Source organism: Ambystoma mexicanum, chromosome 4q (assembly GCF_040938575.1).
Source record: "Ambystoma mexicanum isolate Mex_15411 chromosome 4q, UKY_AmexF1_1, whole genome shotgun sequence".
Classification (NCBI taxonomy): domain Eukaryota; kingdom Metazoa; phylum Chordata; class Amphibia; order Caudata; family Ambystomatidae; genus Ambystoma; species Ambystoma mexicanum.
In genome coordinates this window covers 1,128,489,250-1,128,509,029 of record NC_090928.1, presented here as the reverse complement: position 1 = coordinate 1,128,509,029, position 19,780 = coordinate 1,128,489,250, and the positions used below count along the sequence as shown (strand labels likewise).

At 44.0% G+C, this 19,780-nt stretch overlaps 1 protein-coding gene across 1 annotated transcript in view; it reads left to right on the top strand.

Moving 5' to 3' along the window:
* Nucleotides 1-19,780, top strand: part of DNAH14 (dynein axonemal heavy chain 14) — a 2,000,441-nt gene that overhangs the window by 477,462 nt on the left and 1,503,199 nt on the right. The window contains exon 22 of the mRNA XM_069608705.1: nt 11,741-11,862. Coding sequence (XP_069464806.1) covers nt 11,741-11,862 — 122 coding nt within the window. The remainder of the gene's footprint in view (nt 1-11,740; nt 11,863-19,780) is intronic.

Genomic DNA, 19,780 nt, shown 5'->3' with positions numbered 1-19,780 from the left:
ATTTAGAAACACCTAGTTGCTATGAGGTACTATCGACCAATCCAAAAAAACAAATTGAGCAAAAATTGGAGCAGGAAATACTGAATTGGCACGGGAAAGGTCTTCTGACAGATGAAGAAAGGAGTTTCCTGTACATCAAGGAACCAGTAACTCCGACCATGTATTTTCTGCCAAAAGTACACAAGGATTATGACAAAATTCCTGAGGGCCGGCCCATCCTGAGTGGTATTCGGTGGGCAACAGAAAACATTTCACAATACCTAGATAACATCTTAAGACCAAGAGCGAGCAAATTGAGAGCATATCTAAAAGATACTACAGATGTAATTCTCAAACTTAGAACTATTGAATGGAAGGAAAACTATCTATTGGCAAGTCTAGACGTGAAGGCACTGTACACGTCCATTCAACATCAGTGGGCTATCAAGACCATAGATCATACCTTTAAAGGGGATTCATCATCACTATATCAACAAGTACAAACGGTTAAGGAAATGCTTGAACTAACCTTTGAATGTAATATATTCAATTTCAATAACTGCTACTATAGACAAACCAAAGGTGTAGCAATGGGCACTAAATATGCCCCGGCACTAGCATACCTCTTCATGGGTTACTTGGAGGACACCATCATTTATCAGGACGGATGCGATACATAGACGATGTCCTGATTGTTTGGAGAGACACACAACTTCAGTTCAACGACTTTACAAATCGCATCAACAATAATCAGATGGGAATAGAATTTTCAGGAAGCTGTGATGCCCATTCAATTAATTTTCTTGATCTAACAATCTACACAGACCACAATGAACTAAAGACGTGCACATTCAGAAAACCTACTGAAGCTAATTCCACACTACACGCTAAAAGTTGCCGTCGAAAACCATCCTCAACATACCCACAGGGGAGTTTATTCGAGCAAGAAGAAATTGTCAAACCACTGTAGCATTTGAGAAAGAATGTGCCTTGCTGGAATCTAGGTTCATGGCAAGAGGATACTCAGAAGATTGTGTGAAACGAGCAATAAGTAGGAGTAGAGCATTAACACAAGAATAGACCCTAGTACCAAGTACTAAACTAACCGAACAGCCAAAAGTGGGGTTCATTACTAACTTCAGCAGCAACCACAAACTCTTGAATAAAATCCTCTCCAAACATTGGCAACTTCTAAAATTGGACAAGAATATTAAGAACCATGTTGATCCCAAAACAAAAATTATTTTCAGACGGGCAGAGACTTTGAAGAACAAGCTGAATCCTTCATTGTTACCTGACTCAGAAAAAATACGCCGCGAACTGGCTACAATCGCCCAGCAATGGATTTAGGAAATGTGGAGATTGCACAATGTGCAAATATGCTCATGAAAAAACGAACACGTTTAAGGATCTGTTTAACAATGAGATCAAGATTCAACAACCAATTAACTGCAAAACAAAATATGTTGTTTATGGCATTATCTGTGTGTGCAATACGGTATACATAGGTAGTACCATCAGAGAACTTAGAACGTGTGTCCGAGAACACTTAGCTAAGATTGGGAGCCAAGACCCGAGACTTCCCTTTTCCTGCCATTGGCATGAAAAACACCAAATGGCAAACAAAGCAGACATTAAATTTATAGGCCTACAGAAAATCACAATGGGCAGTAGAGGAGGCAACAAGGAGAAGAAACTATATCGAGCAGAGGCCAGAACAATCTGTAAATTTAACTCGACTGTTTGGGGCCTTAACTTAGACAATGAAATGGTCTCCTTTTTATAACCATTTACTCCCCGAAGTACTTGAACAATGTATCAACAATATAAAAGATATGGTGTCCCTTTTATAACCATTTACTCTCCGAACTACTTGGACAATGTAATTAACCTTTTTACATGCATCTGTGCTAAACTATTAGAAGTATCTAGTGTTTACACGAGACTAGCATAACGATATTTGGGACAGGAGAAAGTACCATTGAACCTTTATTACATTTCGAGACTGCTCCCAGTGAATGGGGAGCCCAACTACTGAATCATGAAATATAATATAACATAACCTTGATAACGGACATAAGGAGCTTCTTTGTAGCCCCTAATATACATCAAGTTTGCTCTGAGTAATTGAAGAACGCTGCTATATAATTCTGGTGATGACCGGCAACTTTATACAGCAGCAGCGTTACTTTAGTTAACGAAAAATAGAATGATCTTTGCTTAAGCATCTAATATGCATAAAGAGTGCACAAGTGAATGGCGATCACTCTGAATTGAATTGTATATTTTTATAAGTAATTGCCAACTAAATGGAGCAATTGTAAATTAGTATTTTGCTGCCAATATACAGTGTCAGCGTTACTTCAGTAAATTGACATTAGCTAACGCATGGTTATCTAATTAAGCATAATAGATAACAAGGTATGTATTATGCTAAGGAGCGCCAACAACAAGAAGATGTATTAATGATTGAAACTAACCACAGATCCACTCACATTTAGATTCATGTAAATAATGGACTTATCTATTTTTCTATTTAAATAGTGAGACCTCATGAAAAGCCCAGTAGCACATTACCCAATACTCGGTAATTGGGCAAAATAAGCTCTAGACTCATGGTTAACACAGCGACGTCATCCCAAAAGATGGCGCGTTCTATTGCAATACGGTGTTAGAAATGAAAAAAGGACCGTCAAGACTGATTCCATGACAATGATGGAAACAACAAATACGTTGTACAGACGCCATTCGGCGCCTTTGTGAACAGCAGACGTACGCGCGAGAGCGCTACTAGGAAATGCTGCAGGTAAGAGACCATCAACAAATTGCAATCTCTTGCAGGCAATGATAAAACTAAGTTTTGAAACGTAACGTGAGCGATTATACTTGTATATGAATAACACGTGCTGACATTAGAGTTTAGCGGCCCTATAACTTAAAATAGATTAAGCAATGTACTGCGTGTGCGAGTAATAAACAGAACAAATGGAGTCCTTAACTTATACACAGAGAAATGTGACAAGCAGTACATGCAGTCCATAATTAAAATGAATGTTACCTTCTGGCATCAGAGGATGCCATTACATTTTAAACCAACAATTGTCAAGGTTTTCAACGATTACATTTATTTTTAAAGGGATTGAACCCAATTATTCACGAACATCAGACTAATGTCAATATAGGAACATGCAATTAAAGGTAACAACATTTAATTGCTTTATGAAATGAAAGTTACTTTGTGTAACATGAAGTACATGGACTAATTCTATATGTTTTCGATTTTCCTTACCTTTCTCTTTTTGACACGCCCATATTCAATTGTTCTCTATGCCCTATGAATCCTCCCCATTGCCAACCCCTGCTTCTTTGTGATTGTCTATTTGAATATTCGCGCTTACCATATGCATAATGAATGTGATTAACTCTCTGACTTACTACCAAAACCCCTTCTCTCCTCCCACCCTCTTTCCACTTCCCACCCCCCATTTTTCTCATGTCTCTAATTTTATTTATTTACTATTTGATGGGTTTATCCAAATAATGCTTGATATATGTTGACTAATGCATTTAACAATGCTGTTACTTTTTTGATTTCATTATTACTATATTTTCCTGTTAAAAGCTGTACAGATATGGAGTGGCAAGGCCCTGGTTTGAAAAAGGCTGTTTATTATAGCCGAAACACGTGTCATCAACAGGGGCAACTTCAATATAATAAAAACCCTTTGTTTTTGAAAAGCTGTTTTATATCTGAGTATTTTGGAAGTAACTGTTTAATTGTTATACTGCTATTTTGTTGTTGCTTTTCTAGCTTTCCCTGAACCGTAGGACAAAGAAACCCTCCATTTGCAAAGCCAGACCTCCTAGCTTTGTTAGTGCTCGTTAGTTAACCATCTGCCACACTAGTGTTGACGGCTGAAGCCACTAGATATTTTCTTTAATAAATTGTTGTATGTAAATATTTTGATTTATTGCATTTCTATTGAATTAAGTCTCAAGAGAGCAAGATGCATGCAAACATGCTCTACTGGTAACCCATCGGCCGACGGGCATCCTTCAATGCCAGGTGCACCACCCACTGAGCCCTCCACAAGACAGGCCCTGAATTCATTCAACACAAACCTACCCACTATCACCCCAATCAGGCTCTGCACTCCTTGTGATCGCTCCCTTCAAATCCATGAGAATAGGGAGATCCTCCTTCTCTGTAAAAGCTCTGACACTCTGGAACTCGATTCCACTTAGCATCTGCCGCTTGGAGGATAACCTTGCCACCAGGAAGGCCCCAAGACCTGGCTCTTCCCGCCTGCAACCTGATGAACCCTGGCCTCACTTCGGGTTTACCCACATGGCAAGTAGGCTGTGGCAGTATGGTTTCCCCTCAGGATCTCTCCAGAGCAAGTTAGAGGATAAACTCCCATCAGACCCCAGGACATAATTCTGCACCACATCGGCGAGAACAAGGAATCAGCTTGGACTCAAGGGTACGTATTGCACTCCATGTTAATGTATATTAGCCGCAGTCATGGTCACCCACCCCCCCAACGCACCGGCTACCATATACCACCCTAAGACACAATGCCCAACACCTCTGCCATCAGAATGTAGCTAAGTCCCACAACAATAATTCTGCCTAGCTGGACACAAAATGAGTCTCCTGCACTAGCACACACTCTCTACTACCTCACAGCACCCATACATGTGCCTGTTTGACATGGGTAGCTAACTGGGGCACAGCCATGCTCATCCAATTTCGTATTGGCCAAAATGCACACATAAATTATTCTAAACTTCTATGCCAAATGACCAATACCTTGGTCTTCGGTCCCCCCATGGAGGTCACCTACAGCGCTTAGAGGCCATACCAATGGGAAAAGGCACTATACAAATGACAAATTACATTACATGAATTTGCTGATAATAACCCACTCCTCATAATCATCTCCTATAGAGGTGAATGGAGGTTGTACATCTCCTGCTTCCATAACACATCTAAACTATATAGTACCAAATTCTTCTGCCTTCATATAACAAGAGCTGGCCACCTCCATAGTAATGTGCTTCACATGTGCGGCCCGCAACCCAAGCAATAAAGACGAGCGGTAGAGGGCAGGGAGGAGGGGAGAAGAACAGATTGTTTTTTCTGTGCCATGACACAGCATTTCATTTCAAAATCACCAATACAACAAAGCGTGGTTTCTGTGAGGTCTGTTTGAGTGTGCAATGCTTAGCTTTATTGTTGCCTTTCTGTTAAGCATTCCTTCATTAGCTTTTGCCTGACCCCGACATGGCCACGCCAGGCAATCCTGTCTTGATAAATGTGCAACACACCTCACCCCCAACAAAAGCCAAGGAGTAGTGGCCCAGTCATTACTCACAAGCCTTGTGTTATGCAATAAATAAAGGGTATAGCTGGAAAGTGTTAACCATGCAAAGCCTTCAGCTTTAACATGAGGTGTACTGTTCAATGAGTGCATACATTCAGCACGTCTATGATTGACTCACATTATACTAGCCTACAAATAACCCAGCTCTCGCTTTGCCTGGAGGATCATCTCAGCTGCAGGGGGTGATGGCTGCCATGTGTCAATTAAGGATCCTGGTCTGTAAAGCAGCCCAGTCAACCATCACAGAGACAAACATGGCAACATGCTCTGTCCCAGTTTTTTTTCTGAGCATTCTGAAATTGGTAGTCCTGGATTCATATGTGAAAAAACAGAACAACGAGTCCCCGAATGCAAAGGAAATACCAGCAATGGGAAAATATCATCCCAAGAGATGAAGAGCAAGGCACGCTATGTGTGTGCTAAAGATGTTGCTGTGCTGTTTCTAAGGGTTCCTCTGAAGCGTAAGGAGTGTGACTTGAGAGATCCGGCAGCTTGAACAGTCTAATAGCCTTTGTTGTAACACCAGACGCTGTCATTAATCCACATCTTTCAGTCCCCCTTTAGTTTATTTATTGGGATTTGGTTTAACAATGGATGTTCAAGTTACAAAAACAACACTTTACAACACAAAACACGTGCACATATTCCATCGTTAAACACATTCCACATCAATGGAAAACGTCTTTGTCATCAAAATCTGTATAAAACTAACATTCAATTTAAAAAAAAATGTATTCAACCAATAGTTCATACTCTTATAAATCGTGTTAAATGCGTCCCCAGGGAGATCTGTTCACATCCATGAATCTTGTCCATGGGCATTCTCCTGCATGTGCAAAATCAAAATTGCTATATCGAGAGAAATAAATAGCTCTCAGTTTCGCTGCAGGACAATAGATTACTAGTTGTTCAATTGATTCTCTGTTGCTGACGGATTTACACAACCTGCAGATTCTCTTAGATCTTTCTAGGCCCAACCTTGGGGACTATGATCTCCAAAGTGGACACCAAATTCAATTTGATCCTCACTTAAGTAAGCCTTGTTCGGCTGCAAGGAGAGAGTTGTATGTATTTTGGAGTATTGGTCCCAGCTCTAAACAATCGTGAGTACTCTGAATAAAGAGAGTGGGTACCTAGGACTTCCACAGTAATCCTCTAACCCTCTCATTCAGTTTCCTTTTTGCCCTAAGAAGGCGGATGAGTAATTTCCTTAATATCAGATTCGATTTCTTTCAAGGGATCCCGTTGCACCTCTTCATTGCTTCACACGTAAGGCCTTGCCAGCAGAGAGGCAAAGAAGTGGTCACTGCCCTTGGCTTCCATGCCAACCCAGCCTGCTTTAGGCAAGAAAGGAGGCAGAGACTGTCTTTGACCTCACTGCCAAGCCAGCTTCTGAATACTAATGGATGTGTGTGAAATGTAAGGCAGCAGGCTATAGCCTGGCATCGGCTTGCGGCGTTGCTATTGGGGGTTAGGGGGACTATATCCCCGGGTCTTTTGGTTGTAGCCTTGGATAGAAGCTCACGGGCTGCAACCAAAAGGCTAGCCAGCCCTGTCTCCTTAAAGTCCTGACATTAGCGTAGCGCTAGATCTTTTCCAGACCTAGCAACACCCCTGGGCTTGGAGGCTGTATGGAAAATCACTTGTTTAGAAATAAGCCATCCACTAGCGCAGATCACAACTGGTGGATTTTTATACTCGTAACTTCCAGGGGACCAGAGGGGAAAAGGCGCTTTCGAGAAGAACTTGATGCTTTTACAAAGGTGATTCTTCGCTAGAATCCCTGGAATGCTTGTTTTTAATTTGTAGTGCTCTACAGAATGCAAGGGAACAGTACTTTGTGCTCTTTCTCTCTGTGCTCACAAGATTTTTGGAACAGAATTCTAAGTGTGCGGCAGATTTTTTTGATAATTGCTGTCTCAAGTTTTATTACGAAGCTTTTAGATTCTATTAAACTTTTTCTATGGCTCTTATTAGGGTTTGTACGCGTTGGTTATAAGACCAAAAAAAGAAGCGTGTTAGGCTTTATTGCTAAATGTCGTCACTACATGTCTTGTGGTTTTAAACTTACTGGTTTTTTTTGTGTTTTATGATGCGTGAACAGTTTCGTTGAAAACTATACCACATATTAAATAAAAAATAAAAAAAAGGTGGATTTTGTCTATTCTCTGAATTCTGGGACTTGTAGTCCTGAATTGAAAATGGGGGCAAATACTACATAACCTACAATATGTGGTCAATGGTGCCAATTAAAGCAGATAGGGATAATAGCATTGATCAGAATTACGAGCTGCCTACTATACCAAGTCATCGAACGGCCCCACATTCTCTCAAGCGTCCCCGTTTGGGCATTGCCCTGTTGCCCTGTAGGCCAGTTGAGCCTGTCCGCAACTGCTGACTAATGAGCACGGGAATTCCAATTCACTGGCCTCTGAAAGGTGTTGGGGAAAGCAACAGGTCCTCCAGGAATTTATCAATTTACCTATTGAGAACAGTGCAGTTATTGCAGATTGTTAGCCACCAGACATTTCAAATTTCTTCTGCACAACAACCCTTACTATTAAACGTGATGAAGCTTTCTGATGTCCTGGCCATTTTGTGTGCAGATGAGAAACAGCTCCTTGTGGCTGTACAGGCAGAACCATTCCCATGAGGGCAGTGGCTCCTTCTCCAGAGAGAAACCTCTTTTATACCCAAAAGCAATGGGTCGCCTCTTGTCATTACCTACAGCACTACCTGGGATCAGCCCGCACAGGTGATAACCTTCTTCCTACCCTAGAGGACTTTTAGAAGGGGAAACATCTAAGCTGCTTCTCACAATTGATGCAAAAGAAACGCTGTGTATTATTAAGGAATCGCCCCAAACGCCAATAGACGGTCTCTGGCTTCTAGCTGAAGATGCTGGGGTCTCCAAGAGATAGTATAGAGCCGGCGAAGACAGTGTAATGCCTTTCTACGACTCCCTGTTGCTCAGCCACTTCATGAGAGCTCCATGTCACAGTGCAGAGACTCAATAGTGAACCTGCGTCATGAGAGCAACACTACACCTTGGAGAGTCTGAGGCATGAGACCTCTAGGTCACATTGCAGAGTCTGGAGCAGTGCAGTAGAACTGCTCATGAGAGTGCCAGTACACAGTGGAGAGGCAGTGCATTGAAAGAACTTTGAGAGCACTAAGACACAATAGAGAGTCTGAGGTAGTGCTGTAAACTACTTTATGAGAGCGCAAGCACACAGTGGCGGGTCTGATTCAGTGCAATAAAACCACTTCATAAGGACCTCATGACACGGGAAAGTCTTTGGAATATCAATTAAACCACTTCATGAAAGCTCCAGGACACTGTGGAGATCGAGGCAGTGCAGTGAAACCACTTCATGAGAGCACCAGGACACAATGAAACCACTTTATGAGAGCTCCAGGATACAGTGGAAGTCTGGGGAAGTTCAGTGACACCACTTCATGAGAGCTCTAGGATACAGTAGAAGTCTGCGGAAGTTCAGTGAAACCCCTTCATGAGACCTCAAGGATAAAGTGGAAGTCTGCGGAAGTTCAGTGACACCACTTCATGAGAGCTCCAGGATACAGTAGAAGTCTGCGGAAGTTCAGTGAAACTGATGCATGAGAGCTCAAGGACAACAATGGAGTCCTAAGCAATGTAGTGACGCCACTTCATTGGTGCTCCAGGACACAGTGGAAAGTGTGGGGAGTTCATTGGAGCAGCTTTATAAGTGATTGCAGGACACAGTGTAAGTATGGCGGCAGTAGCGAGGTTCAGGACGTTTGGGAGAGCCTGCGACATTGTAGTGTAACCACATCTTGATTAGTCCTGGACGCCATGGAGAGTCTGGAGCTCAATGGAATGTGACACTGCTGGGGTAACTGAGCATCATGGAATGTGGCTTTATTATTCCAATGTTACGTGGCACTGCTGTCCTAACCCAGCATTATAGTATTTAAATAACTATGCTAACTTAGCGTATAACTCCGCCACTGATCCGGTACCTGGGGTAATCAGTGGTTTTGTCAACCATAGTTCCATAGACCAACTTTTATTCAACTCTTGTTGGTCGCATCACCAACATACATGTATGTATGCTAGTTGGAGGTATAGGTTGAAGGGGGTGGGGACGCGGTGGAAGAGAGGGAATGGTATAGGGAGCCCCATTAAGAAACAAAAAGTATGACCAACAAAAGTTGATCCAGGTAAATGTGATTGCTGAAACCACATAGAACCGGTACCTGGCAGTATTAGAATCTGACTCTGCTTTGCCAACTGGAGATAATGGAATTTGAGCACGTGTTGATAACTACACACAGTGGGATCTGACACTTCTGTGCTAAATCAATGTTCTGGAGCCCGGCACCTCTCTGCTCACTGGGCATGATTGAATCTGACCTTACTATGCTAACTGCACTAACTGATAATACGTGTATCTCGCTGTGCTAACTGGGAATGTTGGAGCCTGGCCTTATAATGCTAATAGGGACTAATCAATTGTGCATAGTGAAATCTGGTCATGCTGTGCTCAAGTGCCAACAAGGAATATGATCCTGCTGTGTTTACTGTATATATTTAAATCTCAGCATTGTTATACTAGCTGGACTTAATGTAAATTGGCCATGTCCTGCTAACTGGACATAAAGGAATCTAGCACTTCTGTTCTAGTTGAGCCTTATGGAATCTGACCTCATTTTCCTAACTGGAGATAGTGGAATCCTGCACTGATGATTTAACTGGGTGCAATATAATTTGGTTTACTCCGTTTATTGGACATCGCAGTATCTGGAATTGTTATTCTTACTAGACAGATGGAAGTCTTTAATTGCTGTGCTAACTCGGCATAATGAAATCTGCTCATGTTGTGCTAACTGGTCATATTGCAATTTGGGCATAATGGAATCTCACACTGCCTATATGCAGTGAAAGAATTGCGGCAAAAATGTTGCCTGGACAAAGAATCGCGGCAAAAATGCCGTTGTTTGACCCGTTAAAGGTGTACCCCATTATACCATTTAAAGGGAGCAGGGGTTACAAAGTTTGGGTGTCCCCGCTCCCCTTAAATGGCATAATGGGTCCAGGGGTTGCGGGGGTGTCCCCTGCATCCTTTTCATGGATTTCTGTGGCAAAACCACAGCCTTTTTGCCGCAATATTTTGTGTCCACTGTAATTTTTGCAGCGATTTTAACACATGGAAGGAACCCTATATCCTTGACAGGGGTACACATTTCAAGTTGCAAGCTTCTATATACTAAATGGGCGTAATGGAAGCTAGCCTGATAGCTGAGCATACCTTCGGCAGTGACTTCACTGCCTCTCGAACGATAAGGGTTATTGCCATCATACGAGAGCCAGTAAAACCATTGCCCAAGGTGTGAATATCTGGACTTTTGATGGAATTTCCTGGCATGTGATGGAAGTACCTGCCATGTGTTGCGAGTAGGAGAGCTTATAATCGCCTGACAACGTCTGCTACTCCTTGGGCATGTGACGGCTTACCTTTCATATCATGAAAATGCCCATCAACTGCCTATACCCTGCCTATAAATCAGCCAAAACTATTGGCCTAATCAATGTTTGTGGTTTCGGGAGGCAGTTCCCTCCACTTTTGAATGGCTCTGTCCATTTTTCATAACTCTTGTTTGTTAAAGACTATTCCTCCTACTCTGGCACCCTGGGTTTCCAAAAGCAGAGGCTGGAGCTACTCATTTGGCTTTGTACGCTCCTCAGGTGTGTCATCGCAGAACTCCCCACCGCACATCATCTTACTCATTCAATCGCCCCAAAGGGTGCCAACCTCTACATTCGGTGCCACCGCCACTCTGACCATATCTCGTTGTAAGGTCTCTGTTGCTAGTATTCAGTGGGCGCATACGTGAAGTGGGGGGCATGGGGGGCGTTCAAGCTTTCACTGGTAGTGGCCATTGCCTGTGGTATGCATGCTATTTACAATTTGCCCGCGTGGATGCTGTGTATGATCGGATTTATGATCCCTCCTGGCTTGACTGTCCATTGCTTGGTAGGGCCTATAGTCCCTGGATATGGCCAGTGTGAGTACTATGTAGACTGTAACCAATTGGCTGTCATTGCAGTGAGGATCAGTCTCTGTGGGGAAAATAATCCACCAACAATACAGTACGTTAATTGCGCTTTTGAACGAGATCAAATCTAGTGGCGAATATACTACTTCTCTTTTAAAGAAGGATATATTATGTATATTTAATATATTATCAAAGCATACACTGCGACAGATATCTACACTATAACGATCAATTAAATTGGACCTTAAACCATACCAAGATCACACAGCTCCAGAAAGCCATAGGTTTCCTTTTAAGTATTGCTAACTGCCCTTATTTTGCTATTTGTTTTCCAGAACACAGTAGATGAATGGGATCGTAAACTGAATCTCTTCTCCCACACCTTGGAGGAATGGATGACTTGCCAAAGAAACTGGCTTTATCTTGAGCAAATCTTTCTTGCCCCAGACATTCAGAGGTATGTGTTTCTGAAAGGTAATCAATCATCTGAGGTAGATTGGGTTCAGAAATACATAGATTAGAGTAAGCGGACATCAAGATGAACTGGTGTAAAGTAGGTTCAGGGTGTCCTCCAATTGTGAAATGTGTGTGTGCGTGTATGACCACCCTCCTGGGCATTCAATGCGCTGTATCACTTAGCTGTACTTACAGTGCCCATTAATGATGCATTCCATTTGTTTTCATGATTCTGGTGATGGTGTCTATTGGTCCACGCTATCAGAAACTGTGTCGCAACAAAAGAACTACCTAAAAATATAATAGTGTATTCAAAACTCCCTGACCAGGGTTTCGGAACTGACTGAATGGTATGAAGGGATTGTCAGTCCGTACTTGTGTATCACATACGCTTAAGGAAAAACATGCATGCAGGTCTATATGTGCAGTGTCACTTCATAGTAGCCCAGTCTTCCTGGCTGCTGGAACTCACTTGGCTTCTATGCACATCTTGATGCACGCGCCGGCTTGAGCTCACACGTCAAGTGTATCCAGTGTGAGCACATTTACTTCTATTAGGGAACAAGGTGATTTCTGGACTTATCCATTGCTTTGTACATTATGAACAAAGTCACATTTGATTACATAAGTCGATGTTCTCTAGAAAATGTAACACTTCAACCTTTAGTTTGGACACTTTAGCACTATCAGGGAGGCAAACCTATTGGTATTGAGTGGTTGGAGATGGAGGTGGCTTTGTGGAGTGTCACAAAGGCAGTCGCCACAAAGGATACAAGTCCTAAACCAGTGTCCAATAAAGATCTATGTCTGGAAAGGACATAAAGTGGAGTCAGAACTAAGGTCAAAGAAAATACTTGGGGTGAGAATAGCAATCGTTCCAAGGATGTCTCCAAAGTTTTTGCACCAAAAATGGCTTTGAAAGTCTATTCCAAGTCTCTTCCCGCCAACACTCACAGTCCTCTTCAGTTCATTTGCATTTACGGTGCTCTCTCACTGGTCGCCGTCTGAGTTTGCCGTCTCTGTCGCTGCTCGGGTTCTAGATGCATGCCAGTGTCACGGCTCGCTCCCTTCGCTCCCGTTCCCGCCACTTGGGGGCATGTTTTGGGGTTTATTCCCTACTGGACATTTCCTCCGAACCTTATGCTACAGTGTTGTGATGAATTGGGAGCGCTAAAACCTTATTTTCCAAGTTACTTCCCTTCCGGATCCATTCCAGGTTTTTGGCAGCCAGCATGCTACTTTAATCAAATGACTATGCTTCCCAGAATGCCTGGCTCACTGCTTCACCTCCTCCCTTGCAGGACAAGGTTGGGTGGAGGATAGGCAACACCTGTGGCTGCAGGTGCAGCAGGCGGCACACCTGAGGGGTGTGCTCGTTAAGCAGCTTTAAAAGCCTCAGTTTGCTTCAGTCCAGCGCTGGTCATTGTTGCAGTGTTCCTGTTGTGACTGGTCCCTTGTTCCTTGTTCCTAGCTTTCGTGCCTAGTTCCTGTTTCTTGTTCCTCTGCCCTGGATTTCGGATTCATGTGCTTAATTGATTTCTGCTTTCTGGATTTCCCTTTCTGTCTTCCGCTGTCTGCAGGCAGCCTTTCTCTGTGCTTTACCCTTTGATGCAGCCCAGTTTGCCTGTGTTCTCTGTTTCTTTGATGCTGTCCTTGGCTACTGAAAAACTTGATGCATTAGTCTTTCCCTTTATAGATTTAGCTTCCTGCCTTTTCTCCTTGGATGGGTGGGAAAGGTTTCCTTTTGTGATATAATTTCCCCTGCTCCTGATCCTTACTTTCTATTGGGATCCATTGCATGTTTTCCATTGCACTTCTGCATTTATTTCCCATTTGATTATTAGGTGTGGGGTGCTGTTGTAACTAGTCCCTGTGTGAATGCCTTTTGTTTTCCTCACTATTCTACAATCACAATTCCTACTTGCCCCTTGACTTGGGTCTTATGAATTTAGTTATCCTCCACCCATTGCTGTTATAGCCTTCTGGGTCCCTGTTTGATCTACTGGGTTCGTGAATTTACTGACATTCAAGTGGTCTTTCCGGTCCTCGTGAGTACTGTTTCTAAGTTCCTTATTCAGTATCATCCAGGGTGTCAGCTCACAGATCCTGTCCTTGCTTGCCCTCTATGTGGGCTTAGCGCTGTCAGTGTCTGTAATAGCATAGTGGGTAAGGAGTTTGCCGACTTTCCTTTCAGTCATAAGGAGGTTCTAAGTGCTTACCCCACATCCCTTTTCATATATTGGTATTATTGTTTCACTCTATTTGCACTCCTGGGTTTTAGTATACACAAGTCTTGGGTATTGTATGCACGTTGTTAGATTCAAAGTTGTTCACTGTGCGATTCCATGCACATTTCCCTTGCCATATTCATTGCCTTCTTCCTTTCTTAACAGAATGACCAGCCGTTATTCCCGTTTGAATATGGCCAGTCTAAGAAAGAAAGGCAGCAAGGCCACTAACAAGTTTGTACAGAAAGCTTCCCTTACGTTTACCTGTGACAATCAAATCACTGATCCTGACTTAGATGAACTCCTTGACACGAATGGGTATTTACGTGCAAAGTATTTTTCCCACAGTATGGCCCATCGTACATTGCCTGATCCTAGTTCTGTCTTTAATTTTGATCCAGATTCTATGTCCGCACAAGCCTTAGCAGCGGAAAACAACACACTGCTAGATTTATTACACACGAGTACCTCTGTTGTTGAACCCCATGATTCCGGTTGTGCTTTATCTCAGATTGAACAGTTTCATGATTCAAACATAAAGAATGGAGGGGTTCCTTGCATATCTTCTGTTTTCAGCCCTCAGTCTACAGCTTACTCCTCTGTACAAGTACTTACTGTAGTCCATAATGCCAAGAGGTCTGATGTCAATAGTCTGCTTAAGGGAAACACAGACCAAGTCGGTAAGAGAGAGTATAGATCACAAAACCTGCAAGCAGTAAATGACAATGTACAATCAGTGCACATCCGGATGGCTAGGGCAGGATCCAGCCCTGATGCCACCATGCCTTCCCCTGTGCCTACTGATAGGGATGTACAGTTAAGGCGGGGCATGCTAAAAGCTGAATTTGAGGAGTTAAAACAAGAATACATTACTTTACTAGAGGAGAATAAAACCTTGCAGTCTTTTCTGAATACACCTCAAACTTTATCCGTTGATGAAGTGAATACTGTTCAGTCCCTGAGTGCGGAGATTTCTGTAGGTCATGATACTTGTCAATATGTAAAATCTATTGGGAGTGAAAGTCTTTTTTCTAGCAGAGCACTTATTCAGGGCACAGGTTCTGACAATTGTTCTACCGTTTGTCAGGAATTGCTGTTAGCTGAAGATTTACAAGCCACTCCTTTACCTAAGATTTCCTGTGTAGCAGTTTGTCATAATTCTGAGCTTGAACACATACATGCTTCTGATTTCCAAACACAATCCACAACGGTTGCATACACAGAATCAGTCACTACTGTAGGCTTAGGTTCTGCCCTTGATCTAGCTGCTGAGACTGAAGTAGACATTCAAGCTGATGTGGAAAACGATGCTACCTCTGTGTTCGCTCCTCCTTCTGCCAATTTTTGTCACAACGAACAGTCAAAGACAGTACATAATTCTTGTTTTGATGGACTCATTCCACCGTATACTGAACCAAAGACCCGGCAGGCGATTCCTGAACTGTTGATTGTTAATATGCCACTTTCAGAAGCTAAGACAGAGGAATGGACACTTGACGAAATCCTGATTAACAGAGACTTTACTATGGTGATTCCTCTGGTTGATTTTGACTTCTACAAAGGAAGAGACTCTGTGTCATTCACTAAGGAGAGGGACGGCATGGGTACAGCTCAGTCTTTGGTAACTGGTGCCAAGGAGTCAACCGCCCTAAAGGTGCTTTCCATTCCTGAGCCACAAATGTGTCTGTCGACTTCTGGGACTCCAGTCTGTCCTCCTACAACCATGAACTCTTCAATTATCCAGTCCACGGCTCTACAGTCATCGTTGACACACGTCTTCAATCAATGAACAATTGCTATGCCTGCCAGTCACTCAAGAGCCTTCACCATGTACGTGGTCAGAGCCAAAGACCTTGACAAGTTTGTCTTCAGCTAACGAGACGGCTCCAGCTTGCATGCCCTCAGCCTCAGAATTTCGTCTGGCATGCCTGTTTTCGGCTACAGTGACTCATCCAGCGGGTTATCCTTCAGCCATGGAGCCTCCGGTAGCACATCCTGAGTGCATGTCTTCAGTCCCAGAGCCTACTGCTAGTTTGACTTCAGTTCATGAGAGACCTGTATCCTGCTCAGCCTCGCTGCCAATATCGGAGGTGCACCTGTCTACTCTGTCTGATCATGTTGCATATTCTTCTACTTCAGAGTTACCTCCTGAATCCCAACCATTTCTTACGGATGAACGTCCAGCCTGCCCTTCTTATGCTTCAGGGGGGATCACCAGAATGCCTGCCTTTTACACAAGTTGATTCTCCCAACTGCTTGACTGTAGCTCCCGAATATGCAACATCTGAGTCTGAGACTTCTGCCAGCTCTCTCTTCAGAAACATCAAGCTGGATCACGACTCGGGAGGGTCTTACATGCGAGGCCATTGGACTAGCCCGGAGTATTATGAGAGGGAGACGGATACCATCCGCCATGGCCCAGTCACCGAACAAGTAGCCGACCAGGATAGCGGGCTGGGCGGTTCAGATTTGGGGGCCGGTTTGGATCAGCCGCTTGACATCTTTCTTGTTGCCGGGTCCCACATGAGCCTGAGGGAGGGGATGGGCACGGCCCCCCAGCTGCAGCACCAGTCGGGTGCAAGTAGCCAAAGGAAGGGTATGACTGCTGCAGTTCAAGATGTGCCTTTTATTGCTCCTGCTGCGAGTGTGCCTGATGTACCAAGTACTGCGTCTATCACTCCTATCGGTAGGCCAAACGTCCCTGCGGTTGTATCCCACGAGCAACAAGGTGGCTACATGACTGACACCAGGAGTGCCAGCCTCGTACAACCCATTGGACTTTCAGGCCCCCAAGGCGTGGAACAGATGCAGTCGAACCTTGGTCACCCTCAAGCACAGGCCTTTACCCAGATGGATGACGGGAGAAGATCCGAACCTCTACCTCGGCCGCCACCTTCTTTTTCTGAACATGAACATTTCCTGAAACCTGCTATTTTCTCACCTCCTGTGTGTCCGCTCTCGGCAGGGAGGCTACCAGAGCATCTACCATTGTCTAAAGCATGTTGCACCTGCCTGCCTCCCTCCTCAATGATGTATGAGTGTTCGCTCCCAGTGTCTGAGCTTCCTGGACCTTCCAACTCTGCTTCAGGTCCTGCAAGTCCTTCATGCCTTTCTTCGACCCATGAGTCTCTTCCTCACCGAAAACCTGCCTATGGCTCTTCTAGACTGCGGCCTGATTCTATTCATTCCAGTCCTTCTGCTTTTGCCCGTGGGTCATCTTTTCCGTCAGTGCCACCTCCGAAGACAAAGCGCTCCTGTTATGGAAGGAAGATGTTTTGTGCGGGTGACGATCGCCTGGAGTCGGCCGTGGGAGGGGGTATCCTGTCACGGCTCGCTCCCTTCGCTCCCGTTCCCGCCACTTGGGGGCATGTTTTGGGTTTATTCCCTACTGGACATTTCCTCCGAACCTTATGCTACAGTGTTGTGATGAATTGGGAGCGCTAAAACCTTATTTTCCAAGTTACTTCCCTTCCGGATCCATTCCAGGTTTTTGGCAGCCAGCATGCTACTTTAATCAAATGACTATGCTTCCCAGAATGCCTGGCTCACTGCTTCACCTCCTCCCTTGCAGGACAAGGTTGGGTGGAGGATAGGCAACACCTGTGGCTGCAGGTGCAGCAGGCGGCACACCTGAGGGGTGTGCTCGTTAAGCAGCTTTAAAAGCCTCAGTTTGCTTCAGTCCAGCGCTGGTCATTGTTGCAGTGTTCCTGTTGTGACTGGTCCCTTGTTCCTTGTTCCTAGCTTTCGTGCCTAGTTCCTGTTTCTTATTCCTCTGCCCTGGATTTCGGATTCATGTGCTTAATTGATTTCTGCTTTCTGGATTTCCCTTTCTGTCTTCCTCTGTCTGCAGGCAGCCTTTCTCTGTGCTTTACCCTTTGATGCAGCCCAGTTTGCCTGTGTTCTCTGTTTCTTTGATGTTGTCCTTGGCTACTGAAAAACTTGATGCATTAGTCTTTCCCTTTATAGATTTAGCTTCCTGCCTTTTCTCTTTGGATGCGTGGGAAAGGTTTCCTTTTGTGATATCATTTTCCCTGCTCCTGATCCTTACTTTCTATTGGGATCCATTGCATGTTTTCCATTGCACTTCTGCATTTATTTCCCATTTGATTATTAGGTGTGGGGTGCTGTTGTAACTAGTCCCTGTGTGAATGCCTTTTGTTTTCCTCACTATTCTACAATCACAATTCCTACTTGCCCCTTGACTTGGGTCTTATGAATTTAGTTATCCTCCACCCATTGCTGTTATAGCCTTCTGGGTCCCTGTTTGATCTACTGGGTTCGTGAATTTACTGACATTCAAGTGGTCTTTCCGGTCCTCGTGAGTACTGTTTCTAAGTTCCTTATTCAGTATCATCCAGAGTGTCAGCTCACAGATCCTGTCCTTGCTTGCCCTCTACGTGGGCTTAGCGCTGTCAGTGTCTGTAATAGCATAGTGGGTAAGGAGTTTGCCGACTTTCCTTTCAGTCATAAGGAGGTTCTAAGTGCTTACCCCACATCCCTTTTCATATATTGGTATTATTGTTTCACTCTATTTGCACTCCTGGGTTTTAGTATACACGAGTCTTGGGTATTGTATGCACGTTGTTAGATTCAAAGTTGTTCACTGTGCGATTCCGTGCACATTTCCCTTGCCATATTCATTGCCTTCTTCCTTTCTTAACAGCCAGTAAGTTTCAAATTAAACATAATCCCTCACACCCACAGATGAAGCAGGCTAAGAGGGCGTACGCGTGAAACACTGGCTTCCTGAATTTCCTCCTGATAGCCGCAATGTATACTTGTACAAAAAGGATCTCATGCCACCTCTTCTGACCCCCGTCTTTTCAGTTTCTCCTCAAATACTTCCTGAACGCTCTCCACATGGTCATACCTCCTAACACCATTCACTTGCACTCATTTAGCATAGTGTGCGTTTGTCACTCTTCCTCAAACCTTATTCTCGCTTCCAACTCAGCTGTTTTTCCTTTCACCACCTCTATCTCTGATCTTATTCCCTCTTCCTCCCCTGTTATTTTCACCATCTCCTCCTTTGATGGTCCTCTCTCCTACATTGCTCCTCTTTTTACCTGACCCCCTCTGAACTTTCTCTATCCTCCATCACCTCCTTTGACCAGCCTCTTCTCTCTCCAAGTCTGCTTCTCCTGCTTCTCTGCTCTCCAGTCTCCAGGCTCCTATACCAATGCTCTTCCTGGGCTCCATTGCAAAAAGCCTTATCTCTTCCCCGTGGGCAGAGCTCCCAAAAGAGGGTCTGCACATGTGTGTGATGTTCTCTTTTTGTGGGTGAGTGGTTAGATTTAAATGTGTTTCATCCCAGATGATATTGATGGCGCTATTTTATGATGGTCTGTCATGTTATCAGTCCATGTTTCACATATGATTAGAAGATGTGCAGCTTTGTGCCTGTCATCTGCAGTTGGCTACGCTTCAGCAACTGAGCTTCCAGAACCCTGAGCGAACATTATCCTTCCCTTGTTAAGCTGGTAAACTGGGGTGGCAACAGCAAGTACATTTTCCTGGCAGTAACCATAACTGTCTCATGCACTGCACAGCTTTTCTTAAAGGCCCAGCGTCACTGATGTTACCCACTTTGTGTCTCATTTCTATTACTACCCTAAAGGGCCAGATGCTTTGTTAGAATCTATCTGACAGGCCCCTGCTCAGGCTTCCTCAGAGATTATGTAACCTTGCAGA